This window comes from Arachis ipaensis, chromosome B4 (assembly GCF_059453495.1).
Source record: "Arachis ipaensis isolate K30076 ecotype BB chromosome B4, ASM5945349v1, whole genome shotgun sequence".
Taxonomy (NCBI): Eukaryota; Viridiplantae; Streptophyta; class Magnoliopsida; order Fabales; family Fabaceae; genus Arachis; species Arachis ipaensis.
In genome coordinates, this window is record NC_142439.1 from 33,864,803 (window position 1) to 33,880,639 (window position 15,837).

Here is a 15,837-nt window from a genome sequence, read left to right on the forward strand (position 1 = left end):
GTTGCTTTATTATGTATATAGGATGATATAGGATTAGGTGGGATGCTTGAGCTAATCAAATATCCAATCTATTAACCCACTTAACCATATTGATCCTACCCTTACCTAAGCCCCATTACAACCCACAAAAGTCCTCATGATATTTGCATTCATTCATCAAATATTAGTTGATTGTTAGACGACTTGCAAATCTTTGAGAAACATGATTAAAGGAGGAATTGAGTGATTGACCCTTAATACTTTTGAGCGATTAGAGTGCAAACACATCCGGTGAGGGTTTCAATTGCTCAATTCTATGTTTCCATTACTTATCTTGTATCCTCTTGCAAGTTGTTGAACTTAATTTTGAAAATTTCAAATCAAATCTTTGGATATTGATTATATTGCTATATTTTCTTGTCTTGGCCCTAAGTTTGTACTTTGGATTGATTGAGATTCTTTTGTTTGATTTTACCAAACTCAATAGGAATCATAGTGTAGATATATATAGATAGCATTTAGTATAGTTACATGCATGTAGGTAGTTGCATTAATAATTACCCCTTCATTCATCTCCTTTGGTTGGTTTAGCATGAGGACATGCTTGGTTTAAGTGCGGGAAAATTGATGAGTCCATATTTTACGATATCTTTTGGTTTGATTTGAGTGGATACATTTATTCATCTAAATAGCATGCTTTTGAGATTTCTTCCTAAATTGTGCTTGAGAGTGAAAACATGCTCTTTTGTGCTTAATTTAGTCAATTTTAATTCACTTTAATTCTATGTGGTGCCTTGATGTATTCGTTAAGTGATTTTAGGTTTTCAAGGCAAGTATGGGTTGAAGAAGTGAAGAAAGAGCATCCAAAAGGGGAGAAATCATGAAGAAAATGAGATTTGGAAAGCTGCCAACCCTGACCTCTCTGTACTAAATTAGTCATAACTTGAGCTACAGAGGTCAAAATGAGGCGGCTCTAGCGGCATTGGAAAGCTAACGTCCGGGGGGCTTCAAAATGATATGCAATTTGCTATAGTAGACATAAGTCTATGTGTTCGTACGCACATGTACTTGTGCGTACGCACAAGTCAGAATTCAGCATGTGTGCGGACGCACAAATCTATGCGTCCGCACAGGTCCCTGCACGTGAGCTCATTAATGCAAATCACTGGGGGCGAATATGGGCCTCCAAAATTTAATCCAACTCATTTTCTAAAGCTATTTAAGGCCAAATTGAAGAAGGATGAAGGGGGACAATTAGGTTTAGTTTCTATTATGTTTTCTCTTAGTTTCTAGAGAGAGAAGCTCCCCCCTCTCTCTAGAATTAGGGTTTCTTAGTTTATTTTCTTGTAATTTATATGTTTAATTCTTGTTTCTATTTACTTTTCTTTGTCATTTATTGTTATTGCTTCTTTATTCTTCTTCATTTCTCTTGTTATTTCCTTTATTTTATCATTTTTATGCTTATGGATACTCTTTGTTATTTTAATTCCAATTAATGCAAATTTATGTTTCCATGTCACTTATTGCTTTCTTTAGTTGTTATTGTTATTTTCTTACTTTGGTAGTTTTAGAATTTATTTTAATGTATTTTAATATTATTTTATTCTCATGCACACCAAGTGTTTGATAAAATGCTTGACTTAGTTTTTCTTCACTCTTGGCTTGGAATTATTGACTTTGGTGATCTTTGAGTCATTGATGTCCATTCTTGCTTGATATATTAGAGTGGTTAGTTAATTTGGTTTTTCTTGACTCTATGTGACCCCTAGTGTTGAAATAGGACTTAGGGATTGAAATTAACTATGCCTATTTGACTTATCTTCGATGTAAGGTTGACTAAGTAGGATTAACTCTTCATAATCATCATATGTTTATGGTCAATGACTAGGATAGGTAGCCTTAGCCTTCAATTACTTGCCAAGAGATTTCTTGCATTTTAAGTTTCCTTTACTTGCATTTAATTGATTTGACTTTTATTGCGTTGACTTTTATGTGCTTTGATGTTTAATTTCTTGCATGTCTAGTTTTCACACTCTTGGTTGAGAAATTAGATGTTTAGGTGGAATTGAGTTGAGGATGTCCATTCCGCATTGTGTGAGATTAGTTAATTGATTTGGTTTCCATTAACGCTAGTCTTTCACTAAGTAATTAGTGAGTTGACTAGGACTTATGGATTGAGATCAATTATGTCTTTTGACTAATTCTCAAGGAGGATTGATTGATTTGGATTGATTCTACACAATTGCCATGTTTGTGGTCTACAACTAGGATAGGAAACCTAGATTACCCACTTCTTCCCAAGAGTTGCCACTTACATTCCTTGCATTGCCTTTACTTGCTTTCCTTTACTTTCTTGCATGTTTATTTGCTTTCTTGCTATTTACATTTCTTGCTTTCATTTTCCAATCCCCCATGCTCTCTCTCATTGCCAATAACATGCACATTTCATTGCAACTCCTAGTGAAGATGACCCGAGGTTGCATTACTCTCGGTTTATATTTTGTATTGGATTTATTATTTGATTGATGTTCAATTCTTGGGTTTGGACTATACTTGCAACGAACACATTCTACTTTTAGTGTGAAAATCCAAACCCGTGCATTTGGGAATCATCAATGACCTAAAGGTTTAGGAAAAAAGTTGAAAAATTAGAAACAGAGGTCTGAGGAGAGATTAAACCTTTAAATTAAAATGCATTATAGGAATAGAATGGAATGCCCCTTGCAATATACTACTAACTACAGTTTTTAATTAGTTCTATTATCAGCAATGTTTATTGTGTTCACAAATAATAAATTAAAAATCCCAAATATGAGTTCCACAACATGGTTTCTGTTCATCAAAGAATGTGATGAAAGTAAGTAGAGAAGAGATTAGGGATTTCGCACACCGTGGAAGTCGAAGCAGGGATTTTACGGACTAAGCGTCTCCAGAGCCTGCATCAAATACAAACCATGCGAGTTAGAGTTATTCACTATGTGTACATAACTGAAACTATGAATAAAAATTTTGGTAGTACTCTACGCCTCATATCTTATAGCAGCAAAAGAATTTAAAAAATATGAAAACCTTTACAAAAGTTACTTTAGCCTATAAAATAATCTGTCACACGACATCAAATTGCATTAAAACATTCAATAACTATAAAAAAAAAGTAGAGGAGAAATACTAACAAAAAGTGCCAAAAGTTGTATCTTGGGACTTTTATTGTCCAATCCCTTCTTAAGTATCTTTAACGCATCCTTTGCTTGCCTGCAAATTTAATCAGTTCAACAGAAAAGATCAAGAACAACATAATCAAGAAAAATTCACACAGTGTGCAGAATAAATTATAAAGAATCAATCACCATACTTAAGATCCAAAACCAAAAAGTAAAAACTAAATATCAAGTTAACAAGAAAAAAAGGATACAGTTTCACTTTTGCATAATTGACACCTAGCTCACTAAGCCACAGTGTATGAATTATTAACAGTTCTTTGGCAAACACTAGCAGAAGGTTAGGAACCTAGTGTAAAGTAATCATTGAAATTACATAAAATTACTCACAAACCAAAAGCATACATAATATCTAAATCACAAGTGTAGTATTGATTTGAAGACAGAGGCTTCACTTTAGCAATCCATTAATGAGAACATGAGAGACAAAAAGAAATTACAAAGCACACAATAAATCCAAATAAATGTACATTCAAATCCCTAACTCTAAAAAGCCACAATTAACCCCAACTAATAGAAGATATAAACAAAAACTGAATCAAAATCATTTGAAATCATAATCTAAACCACAAAGATATAGCCAAATTTTGAGAAAAATAGGATTCAAACTTTGTAAGTGATCAAGAGTGAAAACAAGAAAGAAAGAGAAATGGAGAAGAACAAACTAAAGGTTTAGGAAGAAAGTAAAAAGATCAGAGACAGAGGATTGAGAAGAGGTTAAACCTTTAAATTAAGATGCATTATAGGAATGGAATGGAATGCCACTTGCAATATATTGCTAACTATAGGTTTCAATTAGTTTTATTATCAGTAATATTTATTGTGTTCACAAGTAATAATTGAAAAAAATCCCAAATATGAGTTCCACAACATGGTGTCTATTCATCAAAGAATGTGATGAAAGTAATAAGTGGAGAAGAGATTACGGATTTCGTGCACCGTAGAGGGGGAAGTAGGGGTTTCACGGACTAGGGAGGAGAGGTGAGAGGTCGACGCCAGGGAGATAAGGATGGATGGCAGCCACGCTACTCCACAACCACACAAACGCGAATGGTAGAACAGATCTTAGGGATTTCTTGCACACCGTGGAGGATGGAGCAGGGGTTTCACGCACTGTGGAGGAGGCATGAAAGGTCAATACCGGAGAAAGGATGATGGATGGGCAGCAGTGGTGCATGGTGGAGCAGCGACTTCAAGATTTTGCGTGCTTCCAATCTATTTTTGCCAGTTTCTAGAGCTGCAGCTGTGGGAGAAATTATTGGTTATCAGATAAAATAAGATTGAATAAATGAGTTAATTAGGATAAAGATATTGATCACCGGCGGTTCTTCATGTAGTAGTCGCTATTCAAGCAAAAGTCAGCAGAATGACAATGGCTGGTATCTCTGTTAGCTGCAGCAGTTAGATTAACAGCTAGCAATTTTTGGCTGCTATCCTCTGCCTTTGTTGTAGTGTAAAATACATGTATAATTAAATGTATCCATGAAAACTTAGACTAGTAGTTATGTGAATGATGAACTTTTGACAAATAACTTATATGTATATATAAATTAGCCAAACTTTTCATTTTGAGTATTTTGAAAAGTAATACTATTATTAGTATGAAATTTTGATCTGTTACGAATTTCGACTATGATAGAGTTGGGTGTCGACTGCCTCATATGAATTGAGTCAAAAAGGATTTGGGTCGAAATCGGTTGATCGCACATGGTCTAAATTTCGACGGAGTGAGGACTCGACAATAAAAAAACAGAATATTGATTATGAAATAAGTCAAGTCGAAAAGGACCTAGGTCGAAATTTTATAATAACGCGTGGTTTAATTTGACAAAATGTGGATCTTTGAGACCAAGGTAATCGCAAAGACGTGGGATGTTCACGGTGGAGAACAAAGTCCTCTGCAGTCAAGGCAGGGTCATAGGTTGTGAGAACCTGAGAAAAAGGAGAAAGTTAGATCGTGTAAAAAAAGAAACATTCTGCAAGTCTATCTGTGTGGTCTATAAATAAGAGAAGTTCAGAAAAAATCAAAGACTTCAATCTGAACACTTCACCATCACACAAAACTCTGTAAATTTTCAATCACGCTGACGCAACGAATGACAATGGAGTGTAAGTACATGTGAGTGTCTAGAATTCACTACTTTTAATTTATTTCCTTTATTTTCCTTTTAATTTATTTTATTTTATTTTTCTTTGAGCATTTTTTTTCTTTTTTTCAAATATTTTGTTTTCTTTTGATTTCAATTTTACTCTCTTATTTATTTAAAGCTTTTATTTATTTTACTTATTTTCTTTAATTACAATTTTTATATTATTTGCCACAGTTTGATATCATTGAGCATTTTATACACTTTTTGACACAAACACTAAGTAAATCCCAAGTCGAGTCCACTCTTTTTTAGAAGAATTGTATCTACTCTCTAAACTAATATCTTAATATAAGTTTAATTCGATACCTTATCGAGATTACCAAAAATCAAATAAAACAACTACCATATTCTTTTTTTATAAGAACTCCATATTTTAACATTTATATTAGTAATAAACTAATAATAAGCTATATAGTTATATATCTAAGTTCTAATAAGCTACACTTTGAATAGAAAAAGCTAAATAATTATAAGTAGATTAATTAAAGCTAGTACAACAATTAATCAGCAATGCAACATACAACATTCTAGAAATATTGCCACTTCCATTTCATTTCATTTATTCAAACATAAACATGAAATAGTTAACGTTGAGACTCTTTCTTGTGAATGCATCACATTAAATTAAATGAAACACAAGCACCCAATTTTTAAGAAAATAAATGATTTAGCTTCATCTAACACATTATTACATTAAAAATTACAAAAATCATGGCACAACAAACATATATGATTAAGCATTATTTTTTGTTTGAGACTAGTTAAACATCTCTCAATCTTAAACATTATAATATTATAAACTCACTTATAATACATGCAGACATACATACATAACATTTTTAAAATTTCTATTCACTATTTGGTCTCAGTAATTTCGAATCTAGATATGATTACTCACGAGGCAAATAAATTGCCATAACGTAGGGTCTAGACCACATATGATTAAGCATTATTAATTCCATTTTGCCATGACAGACATGCCAGCAGCACCCAAAAAGACAGCAACGTAAGACTTGAATTGGAGCTTAATGTTGTTCTGTAACCTTGGACTCATAAAATCAGTAGAGAGAAGATCAACCAATGACATGTAGATTAAAAGCCCAGCTGATGAAGCATTAAGCATACCAACTGTGATTAGGGCACTTGGGCTGTTCTCTTTGTAGATTCTGGACAATCCAATTCCTAATGCGATTCCAAATGGAGTTGTAATTGAGAACAACAATACTAACACCATCCTCTTTAACAACTTGTATTGGGCCTGAAGAATGCAACCGCCAAGACCCATGCCTTCAAACATTTGATGGAAGCAAAGGGCCACTATAAGGCCTTTTATGGAGCATGTGTTATTTGAAGCACCCATGGACAGGCCTATCACTACTGAATGAACAATAATTCCAAGTTCTAGTACCTGCACACCAATGCGCTCAAACAAACATTATTTTTTACTTTTTATGGTTATTAAATGATAAAAACAATAGTCAATAAAATAATAAGATAGCGGAGGCCTAGCACAAATGACATATCTGTATGCCTTTTACAAGTTACATTTGGGTTTAAGTCCTAGTTAAAGTTAGATGTTGTTTAAAAATCCATAATTTATACTTATATAATATATGTGAGTGTGTTGTATGGGTATGTGATATATCATAGTAATATCTAAAACTAAAAACTATCCAATTACTTGACAAAAAAAATAAAATAAAATAATAAATATTTTCACAATATATTTTTTCTTAATTATATGTTGATGATAAGTCAAAGCAAAATATACTTTAATAATAATAAACTACATAATTATTTTTTTTTAATAATAGGATTTTTTATATAAATAAAATAAATAATTTATTATACATATGCATCATTTTTGAACTATTTATAAATTTAAAATCTTAATCTTATTCCAAATGCACATAAAATAAAATATATATTTATTTCGAATACAGTACAGTTAAAATATAAACAAAATGAAATGAACTAGTTTCGGGTGTACTCAAAATCTGATCCATTAGCAAATTCAATATATTTCAAATGCATAGCATCGAAGATGTGTGCCTGTTTAATTTTCTCTAACCGTATTCATTCATGTATCCATCCCACTTTTCAACGTTCTTTTCAGTGCCTATTCCTATCACTCTATCTCTTCAATCATCCTCATCTAAATCCTTTGTTTTTCTTAGTTTTTCTTATATAATAACATATAAAAGAAAAATTTTCAACTTTCAACTTGATTAAATTAGATTTATTGTAATATATTCGTAAAAACATCAATTCCAATTAAAATATCAGCAAAAGAGGCTACATTAAAAAGCTTAGTAAACAATAAAGGATTTAAAAAAAAAAAGTAATACTTAGATGAATATATAAATTCTAACTAACTTTTAATATTTAGACATATTTTTTGGTTAATAAATATAAAATTAGTAATGTATAAATACCGTAATATAAATTGAATGAAAATTAATTATGTTATCCTTTAAATTCAGTCCACCTACTTTTCAAACATTCCTATCGAATTACAAAATAAAATATATATAAATATGTTGTTTGAAGGTGATGATTATTATTAATTAATATTAAATAATTGTTATGATATTTAAAAAATAGTATTTAATTAGTTAAAAATTTAAAAAATTTATATTTAATTTAAAAAATATTAAATAAATCATTTTAAAATATTTAAAATTTATAAAAAAAACAATTAAATAAAATTTAGACACTCATTTAAAAGTATCATAAAATTGGCCTTAATAATATGTAGGAAAAACAAATAATTTAGATGAGGATGACTGAGAATGATAAGTATAGGCATAGGAAACAAAGTAAGAATAAAAAACGAATATATGAATGAACAAAATACGAGGCGAAAGACATGATAAGAAAGGTTTAGCTAAGGGAGACATTAACTCTTCGTACAGAACACACATGCACACACGTCAAATGTTGTAAATATGTTCTATTTAATAAACAAGCCAAATTTTGAGTGCATTTGAGATTAACATATCATATTTCGAAACCAATGCGTATGAGATATATGCATATTTATTATTTTTTTATTTTTAATATTAGATTAATAATGATTTTTTTTTAATTGTGAACTACTATAGTATTTTTTTAAAATGTGGAATGATTTAATGTACGGAATACAACTCGAACCGTCCAATTTTTAAGAGGTATAGAAATTGGACCGTCCGATTTTTAGGTACACAAATCGGAACGTTCGATTTCTGTACTTGGACCGTCCAATTTGTGTTGAAAAAATTAAAAAAATTTGAAGTACACAAATTCGATTTGTGTACTCTAAATTTTTTTAATTTTTTCAACACAAATCGACGGGTCCGATTTATGTACTCTAAACTTTTAAAATTTTTTAAACACAGATCGGAGGGTCCAATTTGTATACCTCTCATAGTTTTAAAAAACACCAAAAATTATTGTATATTTATCGAATTTGAGATGTGTTTTATATTTTAAATTTATAAATAATTTTAAAATTATACATATTAATAAATAAAAGATTTATTTTATTTATATGTGTAAAAAATCTCCTCTCTTATACATTATTTGAATTAAAAAAATATAAAAAATATAAAAAAATAAATAAAAATGTGAATTTTTTGTTGTTTGAATAAAAAAAATAATGTGAAATCCACTAATTTGTTTTAAAGATGGAATAAAAATAAAAAAATGTGTAAATAAGAATAAAATTATTAATTTATTCTTTGATTAATAAAAAAATAAAAAATTTAAAAATATTAATATAATTTTTTTATTATACTTTTTTTTCATCTAAATAATTTTTTTTTATATTTTTCATCTATTTTTTTACCAAATAACACATAAAATAATTTATTTTTTTATTTTTTTATTTTTTATCATCTATCTTAATAAAATATTAATAATATTAAAATTATTAAAAATTATTAAAATATATTATTTTTAATCAATTATTAGCTATATTAATATTTAAAAGTATAAATTAAAATATATTGTTAGATTATTAAAATAAAAAATTAGATTAATAACTAAAAATAATAAACAAAAATAATAAATTATGATTACGATGTAGCATTTCTCATAATACTAAGCTACTTAATTAAGATAGATTAGGAGAATAAAGAGAAGAGTAATTTAATAATGTTACCATAGCAACAACACGATAACGCACGAGTTGTGTGTCTCCACCTTCATTCTTGGTAGCCTCAATTGCTGCATGATGATGACCATTATCATGACCATGGAAATGGCCAACACTAACAACAACACCCATCTCTTGTTCTTCATGACCACCAACTGCACCAGTGTGGCTACCTGGAATAACTGCATCACTACTCTTCTTACTATAAAAGCTTGTGGCCAAAGAATCCACCATGAGCGTGAATAAGGCAGAGAACATGGCAACGAGCCCTGAGAAAGGAAACTCGTGCCATGGCTTCTCCTCAAGACAATCAGACCGCAGCATGTCGAATGAATCCGGCAGCACGTGCATGAACCCCGTGCTGAGAATGATCCCCCCGGCGAAGCATTTCACCACCATGAAGAGCTCGTTTTCGGGGCTCAACGCCGGGATCCAACGCGTCACCAAGGACAGAGATACGCCGATCATGCTGGTTACCAAGATTGCAAATATAGCCATGATTTTTAGAGGGAGAGCTTTCTCTTTGTTGTTACATGAGTCTACTGATTCGGATTCGCACTCTGCTACGGTTTTGGGTGTGAAGAGAACGATGATTATGAAGACCAAAGAGATCGTCAGCTTCAGATGCGTTACTTCTGAATTAGTACCCATTATTGTTCCTGTTTATATATGAAGCTAACACTTTTCAATATAGATGAAGCTTCTTTATATAGACATACATATGCATAGTTTAAATCAATAATATGAAGGGCTTGCACACGTCATTAATTGAATAAAATATTTGATGTTTAAACTTGACAAACACAAAAAAAATAAAATAAAAGGACAAATAATAATAGAGGAGTGTTAGGGCGCCAATAATTTTTGTGATTTGTAGCCATCAAGTAGCAATCAATGATATTTTTAATTGTGTGAGATTTCATTAAATGGTGTGAGATTACTTACTCATCTTTAATAAAGTTGCTGCTCCCTAGACTTTTCCATAATAATAATAATAATAATAATAATAATAATAATGTATCATTTATATTAATGATATTTATAAGGAATTAATTTGTTTTTAATTAGTAATTAGTCAACAAAATAGTAAATGAATAAAAATTAAAAATTAAAATATTATATAAAAAGTGAAAAAATATTAAAGTAAACAAAAAGATATTAATTCAACTAAATATATAACCAAATTTTTTAGTAAAGAATTTCAAATAATTGCTTGTGAAATTTTTTTTATTCCTTTTATTCATCAATATCTCCCTCCTCATCTTTTTCTTCTTCTTTCTTCCAAGTTTCAATACAAATCTCAATAATATATACCACCACAATTTTACTTTTCGCTGTCACCACCATCGTCTATTATTCAAAATTATAATTTATGAATTTTAAACTCTCAAAAAAAAATAAAGGTAAAGTAATTTTAATATTAAAAAATGAGAAGTATTAACTAATATAAAAATTAATTTCTTATAGATTTTGTTGAAATTATTCAATTAAATTGTAAAGGACGCAAAGTACGGTCATTATATAACAATTGTTAATTAATACATAAATTATTAGACGTACCAACAAGTACTACGTACATCAGTTAGGACAACAGATTAATTATTCTTCACCAATCAGGCAATTAGCGCGATAAAGTTTCTATTAATAACAAGTTTTTCTATAAATAAAAGAATAAAAAATAAATAAATGAATAGGAAAGCCAATGTATCTTACGAGGGACAAGGGCCACCGAACGCAGAACATGAATTACAGAAAATGAGAATTCATTGAAGCCTTTCATGGTCCATGCTGCCTGCAATATTTCCACCTATTATCCACTAATTAAATATTGGTTGCCTGTTGATTTGAAAAACATATCATGAAAAGAAGTAAAACAGTGACGTAATAACTAAACCAATTGATTGTTGTGGAGGCATTGTATTGAGTCTTATCTGTATGTTCTATATTTTTCTCGTGATTTCTATATTTAGAAATAATAATTATTTATATGTCTTTGTTTATCAATTTAATTTTTTTACATAAACAACTGTCATTGTATTATTAAATCCCATGACTAACAACACATTTCTCCTGCTATTTTTTCTTTTCTCTCTCTTTTGTTTTATTCATATTTTTCTTTTCTCTATATTTATCTCTTTAACATTTTTTTTCCTTTCCTTCTTCTCACCTTTTCACTTTTATGAAAAAGATTATGCAAAGAAAAAAAGTGACACATGTCAGTACTCTTTTGTTTTCAAAATCATTCAATCGTGTTCATATAATTAATTTATTCTAAGATCAATACTATAATAATAAAAAGATATTTTTTAACGGTAGAAGACTGATTACTAAATACGTGTTATTTTGTTCTTTAAAAAAAAAAGCACATCTTAACTAAAAAAAAAAAAATATAGAATGTGACGCATGAAAAAAATTAATTAAGTAAGTATAATTTTATGTTAATGATTATGATTATATTTTTGAGTTTTTTTTATTTTGGGTCCAGGAATATTTTTGTTATGTTGTAGTGTGAATTATTTTATTATTTTATTGTGTTCTTGGGTAATTGATCTTTAATTTTTATTCATTGGATACATGTCTGTACTTTAAATTTGTTTTTAAAATCACTCAATCGTGTTCATATAATTAATTTATTCTAAGGTCAATATTATCGTGATAAAAGAGATATTTTTCTTTAGCGATTGAAGAAACGTGGAAAAACTTGCTAAACACGTGTTATTTTGTTCTCCAAAAAATAGCACATCCTAACTGGAGAAAAAAGCTAAAGAATGTGATGCATGAAAGAAAATTAGTTAGGTAAGTATAATTTTGTGTTAATGATTATGATTATATTTTTGAGCTTTTTTATTTTGGGCCCAGTAATATTTTTGTTATGTTGTAGTGTGAACTATTTTATTGTTTTATTGTATTTTTGGATATTTGGTCTTTAATTTTTATTCATTGGACACATGTCTGTACTTTAAATTTGTTTCCAAAATCACTCAACCGTGTTCATATAATTAATTTATTCTAAGGTCAATACTATCGTGACAACAGAGATTTTTTTTTAGCGGTTGAAGAAACGTGGAAAAGCTTATTGCTAAATACATGTTATTTTGTTCTCCAAAAAACAACACATCTTGACTAGAGAAAAAAACTGCAGAATATGGTGCATGAAAGAAAATTAATTAGGTAAGTATAATTTTGTGTTAATGATTATGATTATATTTTTGAGTTTTTTTATTTTGGACCCAGTAATATTTTTGTTATGTTGTAGTGTGAACTATTTTATTATTTTATTGTGTTCTTGGGTATATTTTTTTACAAATAAGGATTAATTTATTTTAGTTTTATAATAAGTAAATTGGTTAGAGTTTCATTTCATAACTCTATTTTTCTTTAATTATTTAATAATGTGGTTAAATATTTTTTATTCATGTTTTTATTTTATTAATCGTTATTCTTGATTTGTTGATTTTCATTTTATTGTCGTTTAGAATATACAAAATAATGGAATCATCTATCTTTTGTGTTTACATACTTTTATTTTATGTTATCGTGTTTTACCCTAAAATACGATGGATATACGAGATAGAAATAAGTAACAAAAGTTCATATTATAAGACAAAGTGAATAAATAAAATATATTAATATGGGTTCAAGACTTAAGATGATGTGTATTTGATTTTTTTTTTCAAAAATTTGGTTTATAAATTTGAAATTCGTGAATATTAATTGAAAATTGACATAAAATTTAGTATAAGTTAAATTATTTGAAAATAAGAATTATAAAAAAATAAATTTGATATTATTATTATTTTATTTTATTTTATTTTTATTTCTCATAGTATTGGATTGCTGCATGTACAAGATGGCATTCGAATCTGACACTTGCTTAAACAATTAGTGAACTAACCACTAGACTAACCTAATTTGATTTTATTCTTATTATTGTTATTGTTGTTATTCACAACCCGTTGCTTCCCCTTCATCAGCCTTTGATTTGTCAAGCCTTTCAGCGTCTGATCTCCTGCCATCAACCTTCACAATTACACACCGACAGAGTCAGAGACATACACCCTTCTCCTCAAATCCTGACTCTTTCAATCCTCACTACAAGAAAAAGTAATATTTGTAACAAAAAAATTGTTACAAAAAATCAAAATTTTGAAAAAAAAAAAGGAATTTGTAACAAAAAAATGGCTGTTGCAGTATGGCCCATTACAAAACATTTTTGTAACAAAAAAAATGAAACTGTTACAATTCAAAGTAATATTTTGTAATAAATTTTTTGATACGAAAATCAAAATTCGTTACAAAAGCGATAATAAATTTTGATCTTCAAAATATTTTTTGTGACAATATATTTTTTCTATCATAAAATTTTGTTACAAAATATAACTTGATTTTGTAACATTTTATTTTCTTTAGTTACAAAAGCACAATATTTATTCTGTAACAAATTTTTTTAATACAAATTACATACATAATTTACCAAATTATTTTTTTAATTAATTGATATATTAACTATTTTACTAAGCAAGTCAATATTTACATAATATGTAAAAACATAGATAATTCAAACATGCTTCATTTAACTAAAATTATTTTAAAACAAAATAACATTAATATCTACATTGATTATTCTACAAGTTATATTTTCTACACAAATTCAACCAAAAGTTAAAAGTCTAACATAGATTAGTGTCTCTACGAATTAAAATATTCTTGAGTCCTTTAGGCTAGTGACCCATAGGATAGGATTGGATTTGAATGGTTGTTGAGTTGTTGGATGTGATTGTATGATGATATTTGATGAAATGATGATTAATAGTATTATGATGAGAATAAATGAATTGTGAAGTTGAGAAGTGAATTATATTGATAAATGTGAAATTGGTGTTGATTGATTGGTAATGTAGCTAGAAATTGTTAATGGAGTTTGATACATGAGATGTATTGATATGGATGTTGGGATGAGGAAAAGTGAAGAAAAATGTGGAAATCTTGGTATGGTATGACATAGAGGATTGATTTTGATGAAAGGTAGAGTTTGGGAATGGTTTGGTTTGGTTTTGGTTGTGGTTTGCAAAGCAATTGTGAAAGTTGTGATTTTGGATAAAAGTGAAATTTGGATAAACTTTGTTTGATCATAACTTTTTCCACGGTCTTCAAAATTGGTTGAAATTTATTTAGAATTAAAGGTCTTTGAAAGCCCTTTAAATCAGTATAAAGATTATGAAAATTGAAATTTTGTAGAGGAAGTTATGATCATTCAAAAATTGGTGTTGAAAACTGGAAATTTTACAAAGTTACAGAATTCCGAGTTTTCTGGTATGTGCGCATGCATACTCTGCGTAAATGGCGACCTGTGCGCACATATAGACCTGTGCGTTCACACACGCAGAGGCAGGTAGTCTGCTTGCAGCGCTGGCACAGCTTGTGCACGCGCACACCAAAGGAAAAATTGCAACCTGTGCGTACGTACAGACCTGTGCGTACGCACACGTTGGGGAGGCCAGTCTGTTGGGGGCGCTCACACATGTTGTGCGAGTGGACATACCCTTTTATGTTTTGATACCTGTGCGTACACACACCCCTGTGTGTACGCACAATTGTAAAAATTTTCTGGGCGTGCGCACGCACACCCCTGTGCAGACGCACACGCCCTGTTTCTCAAATTTTGCTTTGTTTTCAACTATTTCACCTTCCCGACGAGGTTGTAAGCTTCTATAACACCCTTTTTAAGAATTTTGGGCATATTTTGGGTGTTCAAACATGGAAAATGGCTTAAGGGTTTTAGACACTATTCTTTGGAAAAAGTTAGCAAACGGAGTACTAGGTTTCTGTTGTACTGGGGAAGGTTTGATGATGTGTGAAGAATGGTTGATGGATGAGATGCAAAATTAAGGAACTGAAAAGTGTATGAACAGTGGTTGAAAGGAGCCGAGGACTCTGAGTGAAGTGATGGATCCATCTTGTACTAAAAATATTTTTGAAAAACCACTGTGTCACTTTTCATTGAGATTATGAGACGCTATGCACCCGGCAGGGGCCGAGGTTGGATCCCGCCTGTCGAGGTAGCGGCGGCGGCGTAAGGGCGGTGGTTGTCCCGCTTGCGCTTAGATGTGAGGTCGGTGGTAATAGATCCCGCTCACATCCCTTCGGATCATCAGAGCGTACAGGCGCAAAACCCTGGATAGTGATCCGAGCACTATATCTCGAGGGTTCCCACACCATGAATCCGAAGGGCAACATCTCCATGGAGATGTGTCGGGTTGGCAGTTGAACCGACAATGTGATATCACAGCTAGTAGGGTAGGCATTCATCATGTGCATTTCCTAACTGTTTGTATGTTTTGCCGACTTGATATTG

General features: G+C 30.1%; 1 protein-coding gene across 1 annotated transcript; it reads right to left on the reverse strand.

Annotated features, from left to right (window-relative positions):
* Nucleotides 1-6,217: 6,217 nt before the first annotated feature.
* Nucleotides 6,218-10,139, reverse strand: LOC107637744 (fe(2+) transport protein 1). The gene is made up of 2 exons (XM_016341086.3): nt 9,489-10,139; nt 6,218-6,755 (listed from the first exon to the last, which is right to left on the reverse strand). The coding sequence occupies exons 1-2, from the start codon at nt 10,131-10,133 to the stop codon at nt 6,300-6,302; spliced, it is 1,101 nt and encodes a 366-aa protein (XP_016196572.1). The 5' UTR covers nt 10,134-10,139; the 3' UTR covers nt 6,218-6,299.
* Nucleotides 10,140-15,837: the final 5,698 nt, after the last annotated feature.